The 25,892-nt window shown below is 39.8% G+C and overlaps 1 protein-coding gene across 1 annotated transcript; it reads right to left on the reverse strand.

Annotated features, from left to right (window-relative positions):
- Nucleotides 1–1,618: 1,618 nt before the first annotated feature.
- On the reverse strand, nt 1,619–25,658 carry SLC26A4 (solute carrier family 26 member 4). Its single transcript, XM_050905516.1, has 20 exons — nt 25,225–25,658; nt 24,676–24,815; nt 22,341–22,451; nt 20,580–20,770; nt 19,934–20,098; nt 17,145–17,297; nt 16,951–17,033; nt 15,851–15,998; nt 13,298–13,411; nt 12,428–12,505; nt 12,129–12,224; nt 10,564–10,670; nt 9,119–9,188; nt 8,696–8,788; nt 8,498–8,593; nt 6,448–6,678; nt 4,877–4,931; nt 4,408–4,553; nt 3,123–3,206; nt 1,619–1,747 (listed from the first exon to the last, which is right to left on the reverse strand). Exons 1-20 carry the CDS (start codon nt 25,656–25,658, stop codon nt 1,724–1,726), a joined length of 2,619 nt encoding a protein of 872 aa, XP_050761473.1. The 3' UTR covers nt 1,619–1,723.
- Nucleotides 25,659–25,892: the final 234 nt, after the last annotated feature.

Genomic DNA, 25,892 nt, shown 5'->3' on the forward strand with positions numbered 1-25,892 from the left:
CATACAAATGGCATATGTCTATTTGTAAATACAAACCTGCGTTTTCGCTGGCTTGGACTGAAACGTCAATATCATCTAGGTTCAAGCCTGTATTGCATTTGAAATGAGAAACTTCACTGACTGTCATGAAAGCTGAAGTTTTTGCCTTAATTAGAGAATAAAGATGTCAGTCTGGTGCTGTTACCTACTGTGTAAGATACTGTCCAACTGACTGAAGTTTATAGGATTTTTTTCACTGATTTTGATGGAGTTCGCTCAGGTCCTGAGGACAGAATAATTTATTTAGTGCTTAGCTTTTCACCTGAGATTTTCCACTAACATTACTTGCAGCAAAAATCTTCTCTGTGCAGTGTGATATAGGAAAATTTCTCTGACGTAATCAAATAAGGAGACTTAAATATGTGAACATAGTGAAGCTAATTAGCCCACATTGTGAAACTTAAAGGGATTTTCTACTTGGACATTTCTTATGCTTTTGTTATTATCTGTTCCCTCACCGTGAAGGTGTTTTTCCATTTAAAAAAGTAATGTAGTGCTAAAAAATTTAAGGTACCAGTCTGTTTTCCATCAAAACACATTTCTTCTTCATGAAAAGTAAGAACATGGATTTCCTGCATATCTATTTTATATAGTCCTAAAGTAAGGATTAAAGTTTTGCAGGTCAAATCCTTTGTCTTTTGTAAATTATTGCACTTGTGCATTATGGACTGTCAAATGTAAAAGAACAGCAGCAGTTTGATGTAGAATATTAACAGAAAAAATATACTATATAAAAATATAACCATTAAACTAAATAAATTCCTATATTCCATTTTAAAAAAACCCACAAACCTCTATACTAGGTCACATTCTGACTTTCTTTCTTGCACTCAGTAACAGCCTGTTCTACAGATTCCATTAAGTACTTGGGGACTAAGGTTTTCCTTAATCTAATTTATGTCATGATCTGCCTCTTGATGAAAGATACGTAACCTAGCCAAAATAATCTGTGTATACTTCATTTTAAGGACAATCATTAATAGTAGTGCATGATTTGCTACACTGGGATTAATACAGAACTAATGAACCCATACCCAAGGGTCTTTTCTATTGAAACTTACCCTATTTAAAGTTTTATAGTAGTTCAGTGCCGTTTTCTGTTCATGTGACTGTTTCACCTGTCACCTGTTTCAGTTATCTAACAACCTGCAGCAATTTAAGGAATTGCTTGGAAAAAACGATCACGATACATTTTTCAAGACTTGTCAGCACATATGCTCACACTAATGTTCTAGAATTACAAAGCCTTGGCCAGCTAGAACTCCTGCCGTCTCCCTAGGCATTGTACAAATGCAGAACAAAAGGCTTGCCATCCAAAGATTTTGGTCTCTTCAACTCTCCTGGGCAGACCACAAAGCAGCTTTTCATCCTGTACACACTGATAAAACAGTGTAATGCACCTTCTGCCTGACTAGTCCCAAAACTGAGTACTTCTTTCGTAATAGTCTTCTGATTTTTTTTATCAATATATCATATCAGAAAGTGCTTGCTGAATCAAGGTCCAGAATATTTCCGGGATAACATTAGCTAAAATTTGGAGATTTCTAGAGAGATGTATCATTCAGACAAACAATCAGGGCTTTCTTCAAGTGCAAAGATTCGTTTCATTGCAGAAAATGCTTATATAGTACTGGTGCATAAATATTGCTGAGTTCACAGGTAAGACAGTACCAGCAGTCCGTCTTCATGAAGCAAGTCTGCGCATAGCCTAGTGAAATGGTTTTCAAAAGGTGGAGAGAAACAGGCCATGGTTAATTCTGAGTACACACCGCTTGGAAAAATAAAATGTTTGTGTATGTGTTAACTAAAAACTACCAAGTTCAACCTGGCCTCACTGAAAGTACAGAGAAAGTAACTGTTCTGAGGTAGCATCCCTCTGACTTGTGTCTGCATTGGACAATTCATTCCTTTCTGCACTGTGACTTACAGACGAGTGGAAAGTGCTTCTCCCCATGTTAGTGATAAAGAATAATATTTGGGTCTCTTGCAATATGCATACCAACCAAAAAAGGAGGGGGTGAATCAGGAGTACCAAGTATCACAACCTACTTACCAAGCCCTGATGAAATTTGAGAGGCTTTTGCTTAGGGTCTCAGTTTCTCCTCTCACCAATCTGCCTTCCAAGCTGACTTTACCTTTTCCTACAGGACTTCATGCTGTGGTAGAAACTACGATGCAGGGTGATGCTGAGAACCTCTACCCAGCCACAACCTCCTCTTACCGACTTCCCTCCAGGGACCTCTACATCCCACACGCACAGCAACCTTGCTGCAGCATTTTGCTAGAGCATGACAGAGAGAAGGGTCACAGCATTCCTGTGGCTGGAGCAGAGAGGCCAAGCACGGGGCACTACCCCATTTTAGACAGGGAATTAAGAACACAGTTCTGACTAGTAGCACAATAGGAGGGACACATAATAATCGTGCCTTTACCTACATGGAGTGTTGTAATACCTCCAAGGTATTGATGCATCACTAGTTTAATTCCTCTCAGGCAATAAAAGGGCATTTAGCCCATCTCCTATTTTCTGAATAAGTGACCTGTGTGCTGCGCTGTTATTTAAGCAGTAAGTGCTAGTTTCTTTTCTGGCAGTATTCTGTAAATACAAAATACCAAGGTATTGCTTTAATGGACTTGTGTTGTTGCATGTTAGTTATGTTCAGTACAATGCTTTGCTGCAGCTTCCTGTAAAATGTTTAGATTGTGCAAGAAGATGCCTGCTGTGTTAAAAGGAGGAATGAAGAGGGAAAGTTGACCGTAATTTTGGACTCAGGTGCCTCAAGCCTTACCAAGTATTCTCTTAGGTACCTAACTCATGCCTGTGTAAGGCAAAAGTAGTCCTAAAGCGACAGGGATCAGGAGATGGCTTGTGCACATACAATCTACTACATCTCAAAAAGACCTTGACTTCCTCCACTAAGCACTGACATCCAGGTGCCCAAGGAGAGTATTTATTTATGGAGAAGGATTGAGGGCTCAGTTCATCTGCCATACTCTCACAGCATGACTCAATGCTACAGGCAAAGGAATAAAGCCAGCAGTATTCTGTAAGTAATAGACACATTCAGTTCTGAAGTGCGTACCTCTTCCTGAACATCAAGTTCATCATCAGGACAGCTTGTTTCTGTGAATTCTGTGGGTTCTTTAGACTCCTGCATGAGTGAAATCTTGGTAGAAAGAAATTAAGAAACATGATGAGTTCCACATTGTCCATATCATTGAAGTTGATTTATTATTCTGAAGTACCTTAATATAACTTCCACAGCTCACAAGAGTCTGTTGTTTACTGTTCCTTGACAAAGCTGTTGCTTTAGTTCAGCTGAGAGAAACTTACATGTTGGAAAGCTTTTGGTCCTGCCTTTCCTTATATGACTAGTTATGGCTTTGTAAAAATAATAAAAGCAGAATCAATTTCTAAACTGCTGTATGGCTTTGTCAAATTGTTCATCTCTACTATAAGACAGGACAAAACTTCTAGATCCTGGGTAATAAGCAAAAATTATCCAAAAAATAAGGGTTCCATCCTAGTTATTTAACAGAAATATTAATTTTAATTACTATTTATTCATAATACTATAATAGCAATTGCTGGGAAGGAATTGAGGTGAAAAGACAGGAGAACATTATAAGGCCATTTTTCTAATGTGGGCCCACATCTTTAAACACTACAGAGTGTTCTGGTTATCTCAAAAAACACAGAATACAACTAGGAAATGCACAGAGAAGGGCAGTAGGAATGGACATGAGCACGGAACAGCTTCCATGCACACTCACAGCAAGTAGAATGGGACTCTTCAGCTTTGATCAGAGGTAGGTGAAATTATTAATAGTGTTGGGAAAGGGAGCAGGGAATGATTATTCATTGCAGCTAACAATCCAGAAATCCAACAGGATTAAAACAAATGGGAAATATTTGTCATGTAACACATTTAAAATTACAGAACCCATCACCACAGGACAGTGTCAAGCTAAAACATGTAAAGGGGTTCCAAAAGGAGTATGGCAGACGCATCAAAGAAAACTCCATCTGCAACAATTAAATATAATGGTCCAAATGCAGCCTCCAGCTGAGGAAGTTCTTAAGCTGCCAGTTGTCAGAAAATAGAAAATGTGTCTTAGGATGAAGCGTTCTCCAGATATCCTCTTTCTCATGTTCTTTTCACTAACAAGATCCCGGGGTCGACAGACCCTTCCTTTGATCTAGCAAAATATTAATGTACTACAGAAGCTGTCCAATTTACTAGACTCTCACTTTATTTGTACTACAGTTCTATTGCTAGTTTTCAAACATGCCATGCTGTAATGGAAATTGCAAGAATGAATGCTAGATGATAGAAGGAAGGGAAACATACTACTGGATATCCTTACCTTCTCAAAGATCGGATCCTGGCTGTCACTGTATGTCATTCGATTCCTTATGTAGAGCACAGCATCATGGACAGTCAAGAAGAATATGTCTTTTCTGACAATATCATCAAAGAAGGCACTCCGTTCCAGTTGAGATATAAGGTTGTCTGAATAAAAGAAAGTCCTAACAGGTTAATACAATTTGAAGTAATTTAAGAAATAAATGTCAAAATACATGGTTGCAACTACCAGAAATCAAATGTACAGCCAAATCAAGCAATCAATCAGTCATAGCTTTGTCTTGACTTTTACTTTCCTTTAAACCCCATGATTTTTTGTGTCCCACTGCAGCCCACTATGTTTATCAGTGTGATGATTCACATTTTATTAGAACAAATGCTCCCGCAGACATCTAGAGATCCCTTCTCATCCCTTCTTATCTTCATTTTATTCTTTGCATGAGTGGTAGTAGAAATATTTGGATGTTTACCTTGATATGAAGCAAAGTATACTCTCACATCAATTCTCTCAAACTCTCTAATTATCTAAAAAAATAAAAGTTTGCAACAAGGACATAAATAAATAAATAAAGTCTGTAAGGAGAAAATACATATATGTATATATGTCTATATATGTAATGTATAGGCGCACACATGCTTCATTTCTGAGTGTCTTCATTCCAAATTGTATGTTTTGTGTATTCATCATAAATCAGGAACTGCTATACTTTGCTATACTTAAAGATCCAGTTAACTTAAAGTTAAGTACCTGGTTGCTGAAGTGGCCTATCTTCGACTAGGTAAGTGGAACTATCATTTTTACACATACATACGTTGCTGCCTATTAAGGTTCTCATTCTGTTCTCATAATATGAATAATTATGTCTCTTCAAGTGAGAACCACATGGGCCTGAGCAAGCTTTACTTCTCCCCATGTATGTATGATATGATACAATCTTTCATTGGCACATGCAAATTTTTTTTACACAGATTTTTCCCTCATGCAGTGCACCAGATGGACCTGTTCTTGGATGAAAAAGCTGCATATGGAAAGAGTCATGTCTGTGGACCCCATATCTCTTTTGTGTCAGAAGCCGGAACTGAATCGAAATTAGGCAGAAGGCTGAAGCAAGGCACACAGCATTCTTGTATTTCTTCTAACGTATTAACTAACATTAAGTTAGTTATAAAGTGGGAGACTGGATTCTACCCCTGGCTCTCTGGTGGCAGGCAAGTCTCAGTATTTTCAGAGGTGATTGCTAATTCCACCCCCTTCTGTTCATTGATAAACTAGAGTCTTGGTAATCTAAGATGTGGTTTATAGATAGGCTAAGCCGTCCCAACTGCAAAATGAAGTTAGTGAAAGCAGCAATCTGAACATACAAAGTATTATGAAAGACTAAAGACTGAACAATCTGGTCCTACACACTTGTAACGGGGCACCAAAAAATAATGGAAATACTTGGTCTTAATCTCTTCACCTCATTTCCCTCTCCCTAAAGTAGGAATATTATCTCCTTATTACGTAGTGTGATATTGGAAGATGAATTAATGAATGTTGATGAAGCACTCTGATATTAGCCACAGAAAACCCTATAAAGAAATGAATCATTCTTCCTTCCTTCATAATTTAAATAATATGGAATGAATAAATAAATCTTGTGGCTAAAGACTGAAGTGATGGTAAGATGAAATTTTTACTACCTCTGTGTTGAGTGAGCATCATCCTGTGCCCAGATTAAAGCAGGAGGCATGTGGAAAGAAAATATATAACTAAAATATTTCATAACATATGCATACAAGGGGACCACATTTTGCAGTTCTAATTTTAGAGTACTTGACCATGCAATGTTCATATTGTTCTTTTAATGCATTTTTTAAATTTTTTTCCCACCTAAAATTTGCATGCCCCAATATTCTGCCTCTTGCTGTATAAGTTTTAAAGGTATTTTTCAACAACAGACTTCTTAAAATTCAGAAATTAACTTCAGCTAACAGCTCTTGATTTACATACTACTGACTAGTTTCATTTTCATGGAACACCAGAAAAAAATGCCCTTACCGTTTTTATTGATCTCACAGCTACAATATCCAAGAAGGTTACTGCTCCAAAATCAAGAATGAGACTGTGGATGGGCACCTTGGGGATGTTTACTTTGACTGGGAGTTCTGAATTCCAGTCCACCTGGATCTCTACTTCTTTGGTGGGAACTTGAAGATCTTCATTATCTTCAGGTTCCTCATCAGTCTCAAAAGCTTCATTATTAATACCGGGCTCACTGATGATGCCATTCTAATGTGCAGATAATATATGGAATATAGCATTTAATCATGGAGAAAGTTTTGGAGTTACAGGAAATACTTCCCTGTGATAAATTCTGTTTCAGGAATGAAGAAGACTGATACTTGTGACCAGTACCCCCTGCTCCCCACCCCTGGTAATGTGGTTAGCATAACTAACGCCATTTTATAAGGCAAGCAGCCATTCTCTGTGACCGAGGAGGTCACATATTCATTCGCTTTCCCCTCATTCTCAGGCCTTGAAGGTCCTGTGAACCAAGTAGACAAACCAAACAGATCTCTTCTTCCCCTCCCTACCAGCCTCAAGATTCCTGGGTGGCAGGCTGATTACTCCGTTCCTTGCCAGCCTTGAAGGTCCCAGGCACCCAGCCAACCAGGTGGTGTTGATGACCCCATCACAGAACAGGGAAGCATAACAGTGCACAGAGCACTGTCCATAAAATCAAGCAGTTACAAGTCCTAAGTGGGGAATTTGGACCAGAACTGCTGCTGGACAGTGAGACCTGTGACCCCTGCTGTCCAGGGACACCTCCACCATCATCTGCTTCCTCCAAGGACTGGGCAAGTGACTTGTCTTCTTTTATGATTTTTGAGTCTAGATTAGGATCGTTATATTGATACATCAAACCATGTATTAAGATCTGGCCCAATCTGCAGAGGGTCCAGGTGATTAGAAACCATAAGTTGTTAGGGTCTAGGAGATTAGAAACTGTAAGTTAAGTTGTATTATAAATTCTGTATTACGCTACTTGTAAATTGTACTACATTGATTCTGTTTGTAGAAATCCGGTGCCATTCTGATGATAAATTGTGTGCTACACTACTCATAAAATGCTGTTAAGAAAAATAAAGCTTTAATTGTAACTACAATTTAGTGCCATCATCATTCTGCCAAGGATCCCTAAAAGAACCTGTCTGTCCCTTTAGTGTTGGGTGACACTACTGCATCCAAGAATTTAAAGAAAAACAAGATAGAGCACATAATTACCTCCTCCTCTGTGCAGTGTATTACCTTTCCTATTTGTTTCTTTGTTAAAAGAGCATCTTCCTGCAAAAAGGCCACTATCCAGAAAAATAAACACTCAGAGCTGCTCCCTCCCTCAATAGCTTTATTTCTAGGAGATATTTAAGACAAGTATTTTCAGCTTTGAATTAGATTTACTATATATGATAAGATGGTAAAATGACTAGGTCAAAAGCTGGAATGTCACATAACTGAGCATTTAACTGCATCATAAATTGTAATATATACAGGAAATACTGCATCCTGCACTGAGAGCAATAACAACAGAAAACCCATTTCTAACTTCCAGCTCTAGAGATTTAATAGGTTGCCTGTACCTGTCCACTCCTGTAAGTGTTTAATTATTGAAATGTACATACTCAGAGGAACATATGCTGCTTTCTTTAAAGAGGATGTGGAAGGCTATGTCTACCAGCCAACTCATAACAGTTCACCTGTGTATAGGAAGCTGGATAATAGGAGCATGTACACATGAAAGACCCAGCACTTCTACTGCACAGAGACAATCTGAGGTGGTGAGAGGTAGAGGTAAGATCAGGGAGTCTCTTGCTTCCACTCCTGTTAACGCTATGACTGTCACAGCTGCCTGAATCTGTGGGGTCTTTGGCAATAGGTGTACTGCTCTGCTAAGTCTCCTGCAGGACCCAGACTCCCTGCCATAGTAATAAGTCACACTTTTCCATCTTTATTTTAAAGATGAGTACAGAGGAACTCATAATTAAGGCTAAAGTAATAAACTCTAACAGTCATCCTTTGAGAAAGAATAGAAAGAAAAAAATTGGTTTACCTTAGTAGCTTTTAATTTCCCCTTCTTGATTAGCTTTTGTATCTTCCTCAGTGCTTTGAGTCTCTTATTATATACCTTGACTGCATCAAATCCCACCTACAGAAAAAAGATCAAAATTATTTAATTTTACCTAGATATAATTCTGAGGAAATCTCAAAGACAGTTAAGAAGCATCCAAAACCATCACATATCACTTACTGTGGATTTGAGGCTGCTTTTCAGTCCATCAATGTTAGCATAAAAAATTGGACTTGAAAACTTGAGAATCTTCACACCTTCTGGTTCTATAACCTATTGCCAAAGAATATAAGGTTAAGCAGCAACAACCATATTTTGGCTAATAATAAGCAGTTTAACTGTTTCAACAGTTCAACTACATATCTAATTCACAAAAAAAATGGTGTATCTTTGCTGATAATTGAGGTGATTCAGTTTTTAGAAGCTTACAGCCCCAGCATGCAATATGCACCAACCATCTGGATCAAGATGAAGAATTTAATGCTGAAACTTGTTATCCTTGGGCACTCCACTTCCAAATTCAAGTTGTCCACAATATGCAAGGCACAACTTTGTCTTACACTGGCTTGTAGACTGAAGGGAAACAACTCAGCAGTGACTTACATTTTTGTAGTCCTTGACCTTCTTGTAGATGTCTGTGCCAGGAATGTTTCCAAAGCCACCCCATGAAGGACTAACAGAAACAAAAAGAAAAGACAGTGAAGGTAAACATGCTTAGGCATTCACAGAATTGAAGGGATTGCTGCATACAAACTGCCATAGACTCTTGTAGTCTGCTGTCTTCTGCCAAACTAATAGCCTCCTTGAAAAAGTGTTGTATCGTTGTTTTGTGTCGCTGTGCAAGGATCTTTTTCCGATTTGTAGTGAATGGTCCTTTTTAAAGACAAGGTACTTTGGTCTCAGCCTACTTGCAGCACCATTTTTATGTACAGCTGAATGAATAACTTGTTCTATTTGTTTCCCAAACCAGAAAAATGTTTTTAAAGCAGATTAGTTTGGTTTGAATGAAAAACCAATTTTTTGACTCTGAAAAAACATTGATCACTTTTTTCATTTCAAATCAACTGAAACAATACATTTACATTCTTTTCAGATTACTTAAAACTTTTTGTCCAACCCTTTCAATTTTTATTTCAGTCAATAACAAAACCAAAATATTTTGCAGTCTCCAGATATATTTTTAACAGATGAAACAAATTGGTTTGAAGTTTGTAAAGCCTCACCTCCCTTTTATATTTTGATTTCACAAATCTGAGTTGAATTTGGGAATGTTTTTTGAGGATCTTCAAATTCCATTTTTTATAATCTACTATTCTGTAACAACTTTTGCAAGTCTTTATTTTTATGCATTTGGTGACAGTGCAACTGTCCTTTGGTATTGCTAGTAACCATACTCTCTGGTCTCCAGGCTGAAGGAAAGGAGTTATGTTGTATTTTCAGAGAAAAGGTCAATGAAAAGGAACAAGATGGCCAAAGAAGATTCTGCAAAGCCACCTTTTCTCACCATTCCACTACCATATGTTCTTTGAGCAGCAACAATTCAGCCACAAGCACAAAATTTTGTCTTATTCTCATGCTTTCTCTTCCTCTTCTTTCACAGGCATACACTCAGTCTTGTATAAGCAATAAGTGAAAAGGTTATTGGCATGTGCAACATACTGTAGTAGTATCACATGCTAAGAGTTACTATAATGATCAATTAATTACAGAAGCCATTCATACATCTTTTTGTATTTGATCTGGAATGTTCATATCCCTTTCCAGAACTCAGCTATGTGGGTACATAAATAACATATGGCTAAGTACCACCAGAGTACCCAACATGATACAGAATAAATACTGATAAAATAATGCAGCTTCTCTTTTATCAGTGTAATTAAATGATAGCATACAAACAGTGTTTTGTTCTAAAGAACACATTTTTTCCATTTCAAAAGTCTTGTAAACCCAAGCAGATTTTCTGCCACAAATCATCTTCCTTTTCAGTATATTTTCTTCCTTTTTCATGGTATAATACTAACAATTTTTTCTGATCCTGTGTTACTTACAACTGAACTCTCAGCACAACTGTCAGCAATCCAAACAAAAGGCCAGCAAGTAATCCCAAATCAAGTCCCAGAATGATGGATGCTACACATGTAAAAACCCAGATCATCTGGAGAGGAAATAACAAATGTAAAGTCTCTTAATTGTAACATATAACTCCTGGTCATGCTAAAGAATCACTAGACCAGACAATATGAGTAGCAGAAGAATTTAACTTTGGAGATGATCATAGCACACTGGCAATTAGCTGACTTCCATACAAAAGTCTTCCTCTTCCTCCAAGATGCTTCTATCCATCACTATCTCATTAGGCATAGTTAGCTTTTCAGGAAATAAGGTTTTTTAACATAACATTTTTCAAGGATCCAGTTACTTTGGTGAAATTAAAGGGGATGCAGCTAACCATTGCATTTTCTTCTTTCTGATGGTGGCAGTCTTTGTTAATCTTTTTTTAGAAATTGGAAAGAATTTATTTTCCCAAGATGTAAAATACTCTAAGATGCCCCACTGCAGACATATAGAGAGGGAAGGGGGGTCCTCAGTGATATCTAAGAATCAGAACTGTTCCAAAGAGAGGTATTTCATATTAACAGGTTGATGGCACTCTCTAAAGTCTCCACTGAATATTCAAGCAGAACAGTTGAAGTGGGCTCCTCAGTTCCTCTCTACGTCACTGCCCAGGCAGAACACCCAGTGGACCCAATCATACAAAAAGCTGAGTGCCCACACTTCTCACTGAAGTCAGTGGGATCTTTTACCTATAAGAGAACTCGTAAATGATTGACTGAAAAATTTCAGATCTACCTAAGGCAGGTACTGCCCAATGACACACACTGTAAAATCTATGCATAGTAAGGACTGCATGGAGAAAATACTTTCCATGCAATCTTTTCCTGCCCTAACAGCCACACTGAAGGTTTATTCCACAGAAAACACAGTGGGAGATGTAAGCAAGTACCCTGAGATATGGTTATAGTGGTTCGTAAGAAAAGCCTGTTCATATATCCCTTAGCATGCCAAATGAATCCACATTCTATCTTGGATTAGTCTTGCTACAACAAGAAAACATATTTTCCGAGGACTACCTGAGATTATCCAGGCAAACGGGATGCTAATGTGGTAACAACATAAATATATGTACATGAATTAAGAAAAGATCAGCTTTTCTGCCCCATTTAAACTGTGCAAAAGATAAAAGCAGAATGGTAAAGGTGGCAACAGGCCATCTTTATTCCGATTTTCAAGCCATCTCAACACAAGATTGCTGTAAACTATGGTAATTGCTATGGAGGAGTCACCACTGCACAGGAATACCCTTATTGGCACCCTTACTGTGGGATATAGGGAATAAAGAAGATAAGCAGAATACTATGTAAAACTCTAAAACAGGGAATTTTTAACTGACCTCATGGCACTTGCACTTTGAGGACACACATAAAAGTTTTCTGATATGAACGCTACAAAATTGTGTTTATGTGGTAGTTAAGAGAAACTTGGATGGCATTAAAAGGCAAAAAGAAAACCAGACAAAAACATTCAGGAGAAAAGAAAAAATTAGGTTACTTACAGCATCCACTTTATTCTGTCTCCACAGACGGGGAACATCAAACACTTGCATGAACATCCCTTTCAAGTTAGCTATGACTACAGCTGCCAACACAGACTGTGAAGAAAAATGATGAAAAAGTGTTATTCAGAAGCAAAGATGCATGTTAAGATAGAGCTGAACATTATACACTATAAACCAGAGCCTCGTCTGGTATCAGTCACCATAGTTTAAACAGGGCTATTAATCCTGCCCATCAAAGTTGAACATTTGGATCTGATTGGTGCTGGTGGCTGTGCTGCAGAGGACAAGTACGGTACCTTTTGTAAGGGCTCTAGCAATTTCCCCAGGGCAACAATGGAAATCAAAACAATCCCAGCTGAGATTATACCAGCAACCTGCGAAGAACAGAGTGTTTATAGGAAATGAACTTATTAAGACTCTATCTTATGTTTCTAGGATTACAAAGAAAAATGTACAAGTAGTTGCACATTACATTTCTTTAGGAACAAGGAGGCCTGCCAAAATGCCATTGTGTTTAGGCATACATGGGCAATCATTATACACTTCAGCTAACACAGAGGGAATTCAATTAAGCAGGTAGTGTAAACAGCTGCATGCAAGGTAGTAGCTCTTGGAGGGGTTATGTTGCATAGACAGATGAAAGGAACAGAGTCCGTGTGTCAGCTGGAAAAGGAGCTGCTGGATAACCTGTAGTTCTCCACTGCTAAAAAATGCAAAGCTGTTGTACTGTAAAACAGAGTAGCTTACTCAACATGAGAAAGATGGCACATGGGCAGATGATGAATGGCAAATGTCAGGGCTGGTCAGGCCAGCACATGGGAGCTTAAATATCTCATAGGCAGCTGCGAGGGGATTTCCTCCCTCATCCTGAATTCCTACTGTGACAAACTCAGTCCCTTAATCGGGAATGAAGTTCTGGGGAATTAGGCTTGAAGGATTTCTGACCCCTAATGTAACTCATGCTATGTAAAACTTGATTGCCCTCTTCTGGCAGAGCTACAAAAATGATTCGCTACCAGAGCACAAGCTGCTAGCTAAGATACCTGTGGCTTTCCACGTGCCAGCAACACAATCATTTTAGGACTATTTTCATTCCATTGTGAAAGCTGTGCCTTATACAAGATTAAATTTACCCGTGCACAGTACTAGTACGAAGAGGTCATTACCTGAGTCTTTCCACCAGTACTTTCTTGGACTGCGGTCCGTGAAAGAGCAGTAGTTGCAACAAAACAAGAAAAGGCACCTGAAAAAATGTTGCTGAACCCAAAGGCAATAAACTCCTGAAAGATAATTGGATGATGCTGTAAATACAGATGCCTGAAGACAATTTTGCAATGGAGAATGGAAATGGCTTCTACGGTAGTTTATGAAGTAGGTAGCACAATAATATCGAGAAGAGTATGGATTAGTAATAGCTGTTAAATGTTTACACAAATTCCTCTTGTGCCAGTGTAACTACCTGTGCTTGGAAACCAATACAATGAAGTTGGTATACTCTCCCTGACGTGGACATACCCGTCTTAGTGTAAAGATGTTTAAAGCTTATTTCCATCAATGTCATCAAACCTAACATTTCTAACAATTACACTGGTATAATTGCATCAAGAAATGGGACTAGTATAAATTTAACTCCCAAGTATCATCAGCTAAACAAATAATTTTAATCAGTACAACAGTTTGAGTTTAGACAAGCCTTTAATTAATGCAAAACATCGTATTATTAGTAGAACTAATCGGGAACTTTGCAATAAAACACAGTTTCACTGAAAACTTTTAGTTTATTGAGCCAGAAGTTTTTCACTCTGAACATCCCAATGAACTCACGCTGAGTCCCAGGCAGCGTTCTCATAGATTTGCCCCAGGGTCACAGATGCTGGCGCCTACTGATGCTGGTTGTTCTGCTCAAGTGACAAGGACCCTGGGAGCTTTATGTCCTGGGATCTGGGCCATTCCTCTGCTGGGAAATGAGGCATTTGGGAGGTGCCTGCAACCCCATATAATTGACAGAGACATTGTTTTCACCAAGCCAACACAGTCACAAGAGCTTTTCACTCACTGCAAATTTTAAAAAATATAATTTAAGATTTGATTTTTGACTCTCTCCCTTCTTTTGTCCAAAATGAAATTTCCTGTAAGCTTTTCATTAAGCTCCAACTACAAGAGCAGGATTTTGAAGTCATGTTCTTTAACAAAACAGACCTATATGATTCATGCCTGTTCCTGTGTAACAGCTGTGCTCTGCAAGAAAATGTTGGAAGTATGGTTCCTAGTGTTCTTAGGTCATAATAATCTATGAATCTATGAAGACAAAATAAACACTGGCAGATAATAGTGTTGACCCATCGTTCAAAATTATTTTACTACCTGCTTTTATGATGTTATTTTACCTTCTCCACTTCAAGTAAACTATTTGCCCATCATTCATGGCTGCATTTAACCTTTGCTATGTGTAAAATTCATAGCATAGTATTGAAAGGAAGGCACTTTGCTTTTATAGACAGTAATTCTACTACTACAATATTTAATTAGTATTTTTGAAGCACATCAGTGCTGGCAGAGCAGCATATTCAACAAAAGAACGGCATAAACAGCACTTCCAGGAATATGTATTATTCATTCAGATTTATTAAACTGAAAGTCAATGCATTTTAAATCAAAGTGTTACCAGATGTGAACTTTGTGTATTGTGTATATGACCAGCATGTTCAGAAGTATAATTTTGTTACATACTGCAAAAGTGTTTCCAAAATCAAACTTCATGTAATCCATTAGTAATAAAATAAAGGACTCATTAAACAAAGTACTCAGCTTCTCTATTTATTGTAGTGAGTACATTTTCTTGTATGTTCAAAGGATAAAATTCAAAATTAGCATAGATGCAGGACAAGGAAGCTTTCTGACATTTTTCTCCCACGTCCATGGGCAAGCCACATAACCCCTGGTGAAGACACTGAACAACTGCAGGAATCCTCTAAGAGTTTGTGAATGCATAGCTCGTAACATTCTAGCTATGTGCCTTTAGAAACCAATGGTTAAAACAATTCAGCCATTTGGTGCACACAGTTATTCAAGTATGTTCATATGCTGGCAGGCATTTACTTTTGTGAAGCTGCAGGACTTAGCTATACAGTTACAAGTATATTTCTATTGATGTGACTGGTGTCATGCTGAGAAGTACAATAATTTATTCTGCAGGAATAAAATCATGCCTTAACTGAAAAGTTCAACTGATACAAATCCTGCATGTAGACTATGCCTAAATAAAGCTGTCCGGAGCAACTTCTTAGCTTGATATTGCCTTCCCCCGCGCCAGCAACACACCTTAAAATATGCCTTACAAGTGGAAATGGAAAGCAGGTTGCTAAAGCTGGCCATGTCAACTTGACATCACCAGAAAATTTCCCTATACAGTGCTTAGCTTTAATTGCTTTTTCAGAGCTACTGCAGTCAGTAAAGCAATACAGAAGGAATTAATTAATATGAAAAGCCCATACTGAAGATAGAGTACATCTGGCTCACCTCTGTGTGGTAAATCTGTCAGATAATATATGGCCATTTCAGCTTTTTTTTTTTCAATAGCTGAAATAATTTCTCCTGTCAGACTTCAGCTTTAGTCTGAAAAATGTGTGTGAATGGTGTTTCTTTCATTTGGCTACATAAGTCAACATGAAACAGAACTTACGTTCACTATGTTTATAAACCATTTTGGTTATACATACCTGGTTTCCATCAATTGCATAGTCATACTTGGTTGCATATACTTTCCCCACAGATACGGCAATAGCATAAGCAACAATAGCAATGGAAAAGGAGGCTGCTATCATCTGGGAAAACAGGCTGACATCTGGAGGTTCGGGAGGCAAAAATCTAGCATTTAGAAAATATATTAGTGTTATCAACTTTGATCAAATTCTGTTCTTACGAGAATTGTCAAGGAGTTTGAGGCGGAGGCATACAGGTTGCTTATAATATGAAGTGTAATGTTTCAAGTTAATAAAAAGGTGGAAACAGCCCATTGACATACAGAACGCGCTTATCTAGCTCACCATAGCCCAAATCCTGATGCTATTAGTCAGCAACAAAGCTCCCATTGTTCTCAGCATGACTGAGATTTGGCCTTATGATAGCAAAGTGAAAAAGTACATTTTTTGAAGCATTGAATAAAGGATGTATTGAATAGTATGATGAATTACATAAATATGTTAATGACACTTCATACTATTGTTAACATACTTCTTCAGAAGATCTCAAAAACATTTTATCCCCTACTGTGTTTCCACAAATTTTAATTAATCAAGCCCTGAATGCTAAATGGAATGTGAAGGTTACTACTGTGAAGTGCTCTGAATCTTTCAAGTGAAAGTCTCTACCAGTGTAATCCTGAACATCCTTGCTCCTATAACTATGGAAGTGACAAGATTGGTTGGGATAACAGTAGCGGCATGAATATGAACTGCAGTGGGATAACTGAGGTCTACAGAAATTAAATCTATGCAGAATTTCATTATTAAAAAAACTTTTTTTTTTTTTTACATTTTCCATAGTCATATATTTACTTCATGAGCATGAAGCAATTAATTCTCAGATGAACTTCATGAATCAGGTAGACATTCCTAAGCCCATTTTACAGATGAAGGAAAGCTAGGCAACATATTTAGGCAGCATAATTGACAGAGCCAGAAGCAAAACTCAGGAAATCAGCTCCGAGTTCTAAACTCAGGCTACAGCTCTCAATATCTCTTTTATGTCTTTTCTCTTACCACTGTCACTGTTAGCCAATTAAAATAATACCTATTTCTCAGAAAACAAAGGCACTCACCCTCTTGGAATGCTCTTAACAATGCCTGCATTGTATTTTTTTTCCAAGTCGGCAGCATATGAAATGCCAGTGGCTACTATTGTCTGTAATAAAATAAACAAACAGTTTTAATACTTAAAAAAGGTTCTTGTCTTCCTGTAGCTAGCCCCATCTATTTTATCTGTTATCAGTTTTTATTATGCTCCTTTGCTTACCACAATAACTTCTATTGGTATAGGTATAGGTATCTTGTGTTTGAACCGATCGTTTATTTCTTTAACTACCATGCAGACAAAAATGGTGAGGAGTCCAGCAATAAGATCTGCAATGTTGGTGGTACCAATTTTTTCAAATGTTTCAATAAGAGTCTGAAAAATAAAAATGACAACATAAAACATGCCCATGTCCACTTGAAGGATGTGAAAATACTCGATAAGAGGATCCAGATGCACGGGGTTTTGGAGGAGGCCGAGTTACTTCTTTGTTCAGGCCTGGAGGAGCCTGAGGATAATGTACTGTCAAGGTGCTACAGAATCAGTGATTGGATTTAATGGTGAATTGAACTGAAAAAGCATAACTGCAAGAGTTGTCCACACAGGGGGCTTCTGCTTCCCGATTTTTAGGAAATTAATACTAAGTAAGAAGAGCTAAACTCCTACCTGTGTTTTACCTCTACCTGTTCTTGGAGCAAGGAAGGGAAGATCTATAGCTTCTTCACTTTGTCCGAATAGCAAGGGAGATCCTCATTTTTCTATTCAAAAGACAGCTAGCAGATCCATGGGCAAAACTCTGTTTCACTACATGCCCAGTATACGTGGTACGTGGATTACGTTTCCTATTTCCACTGTTGACATCCAGAGAATGAGTATGTCACATGGGTGACATATGAGGACACATGGGTCCTGCCAGGCTGTGGAGAATCCTATGCTTGAGAAAAGCAATCGCTAAACCTCACCTTATGGTACATCAGCCCTCCCAGCAAGAGTTCAGTCCCAGGCTGGAGGATTCTCACAACTGGGCTGCAATAGGCAGCTCCCTTCTCTACCCTTGCTATGCCCTTGCTTGGTCCTATTGTTTATTGCAAACAAGTGTACAGAGAAAACTTGAAAGGCTGATTACAGAAAAGCTACAAATACTCCTCTGTCCTCCTCCTAGGCATCAGGGTAATTCTCACTTGCCCCCTGTCTCCAAGAAAATTTAATTATTCCATGCATAGTGAAGCAGCTTTAACAGAACAATCTGGTAGAAAAGAGGTTAGAAACAGACTGCTTGCATCCTGGTTAGCTCCCCAAATACTGAGCTGTCAGTTTACATGCAAGGGGAGGGTTGCAGCAGCAGTACCACTACTACCATTCTGAAAAGACTCTGGTTTTAAAATAAAATGTCTAAGTGCTTAATCAGCTATGTTTTCTAAGCTAAAGAAGAAGCCTTCCTGAAACACTGAATCAGATGCCTTTCTTAGGGTGACTGAAGCCATTTCTTGCCCATTGTACTGCGTACCACGGATCCCATTCTTACTGACCATCTCTCGCACTGCCCCACTTCACAGGGGAACAGTAACTTTCTAACTTTGGGTTGTGGATTCTGCTAATGTTGGATGCTTAGTGTTGCAGTTTGTTAAACACCACTTCTGAAGCAAATCCAAAACTTGCTGAAGCTGACACAGCAAGTCACTGGTTGAGCAGACCAGAAATCACAATTTCTTTGCTCTACACACATCTGCAAACACATTGACTTGGCTCACCTGTAAGAACACAGAAGCTTTGAGCTTTAACCTAAAAAGTCAGCATTCCACTCAGGCTTGCAGGAGCTGGAAGAACCCTGTAATTCCTTTTCAAAAATACTTTCTACTAAATGTACCACCCTTCAATAAACATAAAAAATAGAGATAGAAAAACCTGCTGGATTAATGAGTCCACCACCCTGCCAGGTCTGCTCTAAGGTCTATTAGATAGTACTTTGTCTCATCTAATTTTCCTTGTTCTAAGGGAAGGAGTTTTCATTAATTCTGAAAAGGCCCATAACATAATACTTTTTTTTTTCCAAATAGTCCACCAGATTTTTTTTTCTAAATTTTACCTTGCTGTTTGTAGTTATATTCATCCTATTACTGCTAATCTAGATGTCTAATGTATTTTTGCTAGTCTGGTTGCCTGAACTGGCATGTAAAATCTGTAAATACATTTTTTTGTCTAGGACAGCCTCTTTTAGAAATCTGTTATTCTAATGTGAAGTGCTACGGAAGATCTAAAATACTGTGAACCTAAATAGTTTCATGCTGAAGTCAGTGACAAAAGTCTCAATAATTTTCCTGGGGAAGGAGACTATTCCGTAATATGAGGCCTCTAGGAATTCAGTATTTCTGTAATCCGGCCAAGACATTTCTCCATTTGATCATTTTCTCTAGGATCAACAAATGGAGTTGTGACAGCAACATTTAGCCTCACCTTAGCTAACCAGTAGGTACCTGGCTGCAGGGTGGGAATCGACATCCTTCTTTAGGTATTCACAAGTATGGCTACAGTGTGGAATGGAGAACGATGCCCTTTACCAGAACAACCTGCTGGTTTAAGAGTCAAGATGCTTTGGACCGGTCAGCTTTGGGAGATGACCTGACAGTGTTAAGAAATGATGAAACATCCTTCACAATAAGCCAGAAAGCAAGGGGTGGGACAGAAAGTAGTCTCCAGAAGCAACAACCTAGAGAAGAAGAACTGTTTTGCTGGATAATTACATTTAATCTTTATGTGAAAAACTGCTCTGCCTGAAAAAGACTTGAAGATGGCAGTTAGACTTTCTGTCTGGGGAACCCCGAAAGCAGCTACTTAGAGCCCCACAGCTACAAATGAACAGCTGCAGATCTTCATGAGAGTGAGAACTAAATGAATGCTCTATACTTACCACCATATATGTGAACCATTCCTGTATGAAATGGAAGCAGAAGATAAACAATTATATAAAAATTCTGGCATAAACCCAAAACAGATTAGAAGGGCATACTTACATATATTATGGAAAGGACACCATTATAGTTTTTAGTTGAAACATTTAGGACTATTTTCAATTGTGACACAAGCACTTGAAAAGCAGCTGCAGTTGTGAATCCCCCAACTAGTGGATCTGCAAGGTACCTCACAATGAAACCAATCTGAAGGACTCCAAATACTACCTGGAAAAATCATGAAGAATAACAGCTTGCTAAACAACAAAAAGGTACACTTTCATTTGGTGATTTCTTATGCTTTGTTCTTTTCTCTTTGTTGATACAGAGTCTTAGGACCATCTTCCCCCATTGCAGCCTAGTGTAGCTTAATATCATGCCATCCAAGGAAATAAAGGAGACCTGAAGAAATGTGTGAAAGGATGCTCCAGGATATGCACCATTAGCACTTCGTTTCATGCAGGTCTCTTGGTCTGCAATCACAGGGCTATTCTTCTGTTGTCTGTGCTCCCAGTCATGCTGCCACAGACTGCCCAGGATAAGAAGAATAATCCCCCAAAAGCTCTTCAGAGTTTGAGATGACTTTCCTTCATTTTTGTGTTTTACTACAGGAAAATGTCTTACTGCCCTAGTAGGTATTTCCATGCTGTATGTTTTCCCATTAAAATTAAAGCAATATCAACCTTGTGTCTTCAAGCCAACTATTTACCTGTAAAATTCCAACCAGAAATGTGAGGGTACTAGCAATCAGCACTCTCTGTGCATCTCTGGATTCAGTGTCTATCAGTGTCCCAGTACCATTAGTCCCTGTAGCATTACTGCCATCTATGAGAAAATTATCATCAGGGGCCATGCTCAATACAACAGATCCCACCATCAAACTGACTACAGGGAATGGACCTGTAATGACAAACAGAAACACTAAAGTTTAATATACATCAAAAAGAAACATTTATCAGACTAGACAAGCAAACTCTAAATCAGAAAATCCATTTAATATTTTAACTAGGGTACCTTAGTATTATTAGGGCGCCAGGAGCCACAGGCACTGCAAACATGACACAAAGATACAATTCCTTCCTTAAATAACTTATGTTCTACATACAGGTGCAGTTTCATGCTTTGCTTAAGCCAATTCAGGGCTGTACCAAGGCCAAAAGGGGCAACATGTTCCAACCATCTCCCTTGTATCAGCACCACAACCAGACAAAAGAGATCACTGATCCAGCTGAAAGCAACATTTATTTAATTTTTTTTTTTTGTCATAGTTAGTTTTCAGCTGATCCAGATTGCCATATAGCTGCATGGTCAGGAATCCCAACACCACGGTGGTGGCAGGAACATGCACCAAGTGGTAGGACCACATCTTTTGGCAGTACTGTGGTATTACATTGGCTAAAGATGACTGAAACTATACTTTGGGCAAGATACAGAGAGTAAGCGGTCATTGTGTCAGCAACACACAATCTAAAAGTAAATGTATTTGTTGCAGTTATTTACTAAAATTAGGCAGAAAAGGAAAATGTCACGAAACATCTTAAAGAAGGATAAGTTAATTTTACAGATACCTTAGAGGACACTTGATGAATAACAGTATTGGAGAAAGCATAAAAAGGAGTGTTTGATAATGTAGAAAGTAGGAATGTCAACATAAGTAGAGGTGACAACTCAGACCTGGATAGCAAATGTGAGCTGATAGGTAGGGTAGGAAGAGGCTAAGAAAGTGGAGAGAACATACTAAGTATTTCAGGCAGCAGAGAAGAAAGTTGAAAAAGCGTAATATCATGCCAAAGCTTTGGGAGGGGAAAACAATCTATTCTTAGTAGGTATGAACAAGGAAAGACTGTGCTTTGTTAGAATGAAGAAAAAGAAACTTCAGTGATCAAGCTGTAACATGAATTTTAAATGTGAGAACTGACAGGAAATAAATCCCATATTTTAAAGAAAGTATTCAGAAAGAATCAACAAGGTTTACCCATAGCCTTGATGTGAGGACCTAGAGCGAGGCTGGAGTGGACACACAGGTTCTGGGTCTCCGCGACAGGCAAGAAGATGATATTGTCCACAGTGATCAAAAAAGGATGCAGCAAGGAAGGCTTGTAGAGAAGACTAAAAGAGCTCTGTTTTAGCCATCTTGAGCTTTAGCTGATAGACAACATGTCTGTTCATACTGCCTACTGAGGCCTTGATCTTGTAATTTCTTGCATAGAGTGCAGCCAAAGACAAGATTTAAACTTCAGCATAAATGCAAGCAAAAAGCATGCATGGGAACAACTGAAGTTAGCTATTATGCACAATTGCCCGCACAGAGAAGAAATAAGCCTTAAGTCCCCCAAATCCGCCAATATTAATATTCAGCACAACCAATTTGGTTCAGAAAGTAGTTATCTTGTATGAAATATCAATGTTCACAGTAAGGATTAACATTTTGTAGTAGATAATTCACTGTAACTTGAACACATGCAGTTACCAACTGAGATGTGCCTTGATGTTCCCAGGAAAAAGTATGTCAGGATGGGAAAAAAGGCAGAATAGAGACCATATCCAACAGGAACTGCAACCAGCAAAGCATATGCCAAACCTGAAATGATAGATCATCAAAATGTCAGATTTAAAATCTCTCAACAAACTACTATCTTGTCTAGAATAGACTTTCAGAAAGATTTATTCCTTTTGTCCATATACAATTTAGAATATGTTTTGTCTGTAAATCAGTTGCATGCACATATGAGAGTTATCAATGACTGTAAATGATTGTATATCCCCCACTGGAAGTTGGATAAGTACTGAAAGATGTTCCTATATTTGTATGGGTAGCACAAAACATAAGCTCAGATGTGAAGTTTAAGTGGCGGAACACTGTTGCAAGAGTGAATGGTCTGCCCCTTGAGAGAAAAGAGGGATATGTAAAGTGTTCTAGTTATAGACAGAAATTTCAAGCACAGACTCTGAATTATTGCACTACAAATATGCTTCAGTATGTTCAGCCCTTCTGAAAATCAGGCCACCTTTTTTTCAGTATCAGCTTATAAACTTAAAAACCAAAAGTAAATCACACAAATTTGAGAGTTTTGATCCTTATCATCATCTTCCATTGTATACCCATTCAAGCTGTCAAATCCAATAAACAATGAAAAAAAAAAAGGAAAAAAAAAAGTTGCCTTCAGTATCATATCCCGGTTAGCTCCCACTGCAGGGTGTAGTATTCTTCTTCAAAGATACCGCAAAAACCTATCAGAGCTCAAAACAATTGAAGTCCTGGTCATGCTACTGTGACTGGTGGGAGGACTGCAAGCAACACACACAGTTGCTGGGAGTTAGGGACTGCAGGGACTTCAAGATCCCAGAAGCCTCTTTTCTGGCAAACATTTTGGCCAATTTTCCCCATATCACATGATTTAGAATTTCAGAATTATTATATTTTTTTTAAATTACAGCTAGATTTAATTTGCACTAATTTGTTTTTTTTAATTTTTTTTTTTTAATACATAGGTGGGAGACCAAACAGTATATTTCAGAAATCAGTTTTACAAGTGGAATCTAATTGTGAGAAAATCAGGTCCCACTGTAAAAAAATAAATGAGGGGGTTATAGTAAGAGCATAATAGCTCTCATAAGTCATATGAAAAGCCCACCTAGCCCAGTTCATTTTATAAAGGCAGGGGAGTCCAGTAACTGTGGCACTACCTTCGGCAGAGATCTGCCAGCCCTGACAGAGACTCTCTGCAGGGCTGTGGACAAATCACTTCGTTATTCCTCAGGTCACCCTCTGCCTGGGGCAGAAGTTTGTAATGCTTTTTTTCTGCCAGTCTGTGCCTTCCTAGCATGCTCCAAGGGAAGAGACAGTAGGGAATACTTGTGGCTAATTGGGAATGCGTAAACTGCTTTCTTTGTTCCCAGTGTAAATCTTTGCCCCCTTGTACAAACACTTAATTTCCATTGAGGGAAAATGTGGGGTTGACACAGCTAGCTTAACCTCCCCCAGTCCTGAAAAATTGTGAAAATAGCGTAAGAACACTATTGTGTTCTTACTTACTGTGAGATTAAAGAAATTAATGTGCTGGATCGCGTCAGGGTTACAGCTAGTCTTGTCTTTGGAAGTGGACCTTATCAGTTACCTCAGGCAGAATGGTTCTGCCCTTTAAGTCTTCCTTAAGTAGCTTATTTTAATTAATTTCTGCTTATTTCTGCCACTTTTCTATTTGTTCATCTGCTGAATGCTTTCCTTATAAATGGAATAAGGCAATAAGGAAAACTTAATATTGCAAGCCATGTACTGTAAATATCCATCAAGTTTATGAATTTTTTTAATGTGAATATGCCACCACCTCCTTGAGGGTTGTTTTCTGCAGATACCTGAACAACCTTATGGGCCAAATTTTAAAGGAGAGTAGTTATCAAGGTTGCATTATTTTGGGGCAATAACTAGGTTTTTGTAAGCAGCTGCAGGAGAGTTATAGGCTCAGGTAACCAAGAAAGAGAAATAAGACCACATGACCTATCTGATTTATCACAATAGAATTAAAATTTTAAATATCAAAATGAATACTCTTTGAGTAAAAGGCTTGGGAAAAAAGTTAAATACATCTTGATAGCACATCAAAGGAAATTTAAATCTTCTAGCCAAGCAGAGAAAAAAGGAATAAATTAAACCCATCAATTATTTATTGCAAAATAATACCTAATATCTAGTATTAAATAACAAGTCTCAGATTTGTAATTCCATCTGCATAACATCCCTGTGTTCAGCCGGCTTCCTTATAGAAACGTCCTTGAGAACGGAGGGCCGACGTGCCCGGCTTTACCTTGCAAGGTGGCGACGAGGCCGGTGCTGACCCCCGAGATGACATCGCTGATCAGCCACTCTTTCACGCGGTAGTTGGGCAGCCACTCCAGGATGGGCAGAAAGGATCTGGTAATCTGAAAGGCCCTTTTTCTTGAACACCTGCGAGGAAACAAGTGATGAACATTCCCCACGGGGCTGCAACTGGAAAGCCCCCAACAACCCCAAGCCGACAGAAAGCTGGGGGGGTGCACATTTTAAGAGGCAGAGATTGGCACGGTTGTGTCTTCCAGACAGGGATGGGGCATGTATTGGTGTCAAAAGTGCTGTCACCTGAAGGAAGCACCCTATGGGCAGCTGCGTCCACGCGCTTCGGTATGAAGGGACGCAAAGACGGATCTATCGACAGATCGGCGTTGTTTGGGCCGCTTTATCCCTCGGCGGGTGGAGTTCATCGGCGCCGGGACAGCGCGTCCCCCGGCACCCGCCGGCTCCCCTCACCGCTCCCCCGCGGGCCCGGCGCGCCCCGCTCCCAGCGCCTGAGGGAGCCCCCCCGGGCGCCGCCACCCACCTGCAGGCCGCCTGCGCCCGCTCGCGGAGCGTGGGCGGCAGCGGCGGTCGCCGCTCGTTCTCCTCCTGGAAGCCTGCCTCGCTGTAGATGGGCCGCGCCACCACGTAGTGGCTGAGCTCCGCCAGCGGCTCCTCCGCCCGCTCGCCCCTGCCATGGCCCCGCCTGAGGCGGAGGGCACGGAGCGGCGCCCGCGCCGGCACCCCCTGGCGGCCCGCCGCCCGCGCCGCCGGCTCCCCCGGCCGCCCGCCGCCCCTCAGCCCGGGCCGCGGCTCGGCCCCGCGGCGCAGAGCTGTCCGCGTCCTGAAGCGGCGGCTCAGGCGGGGCCCCGCCGCCGTCGCCGTCGCCGTCGCCGTCGCGGCAGCCGACGGCTCTACCTGCGCCCGCGCCCGCTCTCCGGCGTCCGGCAGGGCGAGCCGGCCCCGCCGCAGCGGCATTTATACGGCCGGCCGCGGCCGGGCGCTTTATTTACGAGGAAACACAGAGACCCGGCTGCGGGCTGGCCCGGGCGACGCCTCCGTCTGCCCTCCCCCCTCCGGCCCCGGTGGCCCCCTCGCAAGCCCTGCCCCGGGCCGGCGCTCCCCGGAGCGACCCTCCCAGCCCGGCGGCGGCCGCCGGCCTCCCGCCCCCCCCCCGCCCCGGCACCTCCCGTCCCCTCGGGACGGCGGGCT

The sequence above is a fragment of the Gymnogyps californianus genome, chromosome 1, assembly GCF_018139145.2.
Source record: "Gymnogyps californianus isolate 813 chromosome 1, ASM1813914v2, whole genome shotgun sequence".
NCBI classification, from domain to species: domain Eukaryota; kingdom Metazoa; phylum Chordata; class Aves; order Accipitriformes; family Cathartidae; genus Gymnogyps; species Gymnogyps californianus.

What these genes read in the sequence shown, in the direction of transcription:
- SLC26A4 (XM_050905516.1), bottom strand. Translation starts at nt 25,658, where the DNA reads ATGCCGCTGCGGCGGGGCCGGCTCGCCCTGCCGGACGCCGGAGAGCGG. An exon ending in AGGTCAAGGACTACAAAAAT is followed by an intron (nt 8,789 to 9,118) that starts GTAAGTCACTGC and finishes CTTTGGCAATAG; the next exon opens with GTTATAGAACCAGAAGGTGT. An exon ending in GGAAATTAAAAGCTACTAAG is followed by an intron (nt 6,679 to 8,497) that starts GTAAACCAATTT and finishes TCTGCACATTAG; the next exon opens with AATGGCATCATCAGTGAGCC.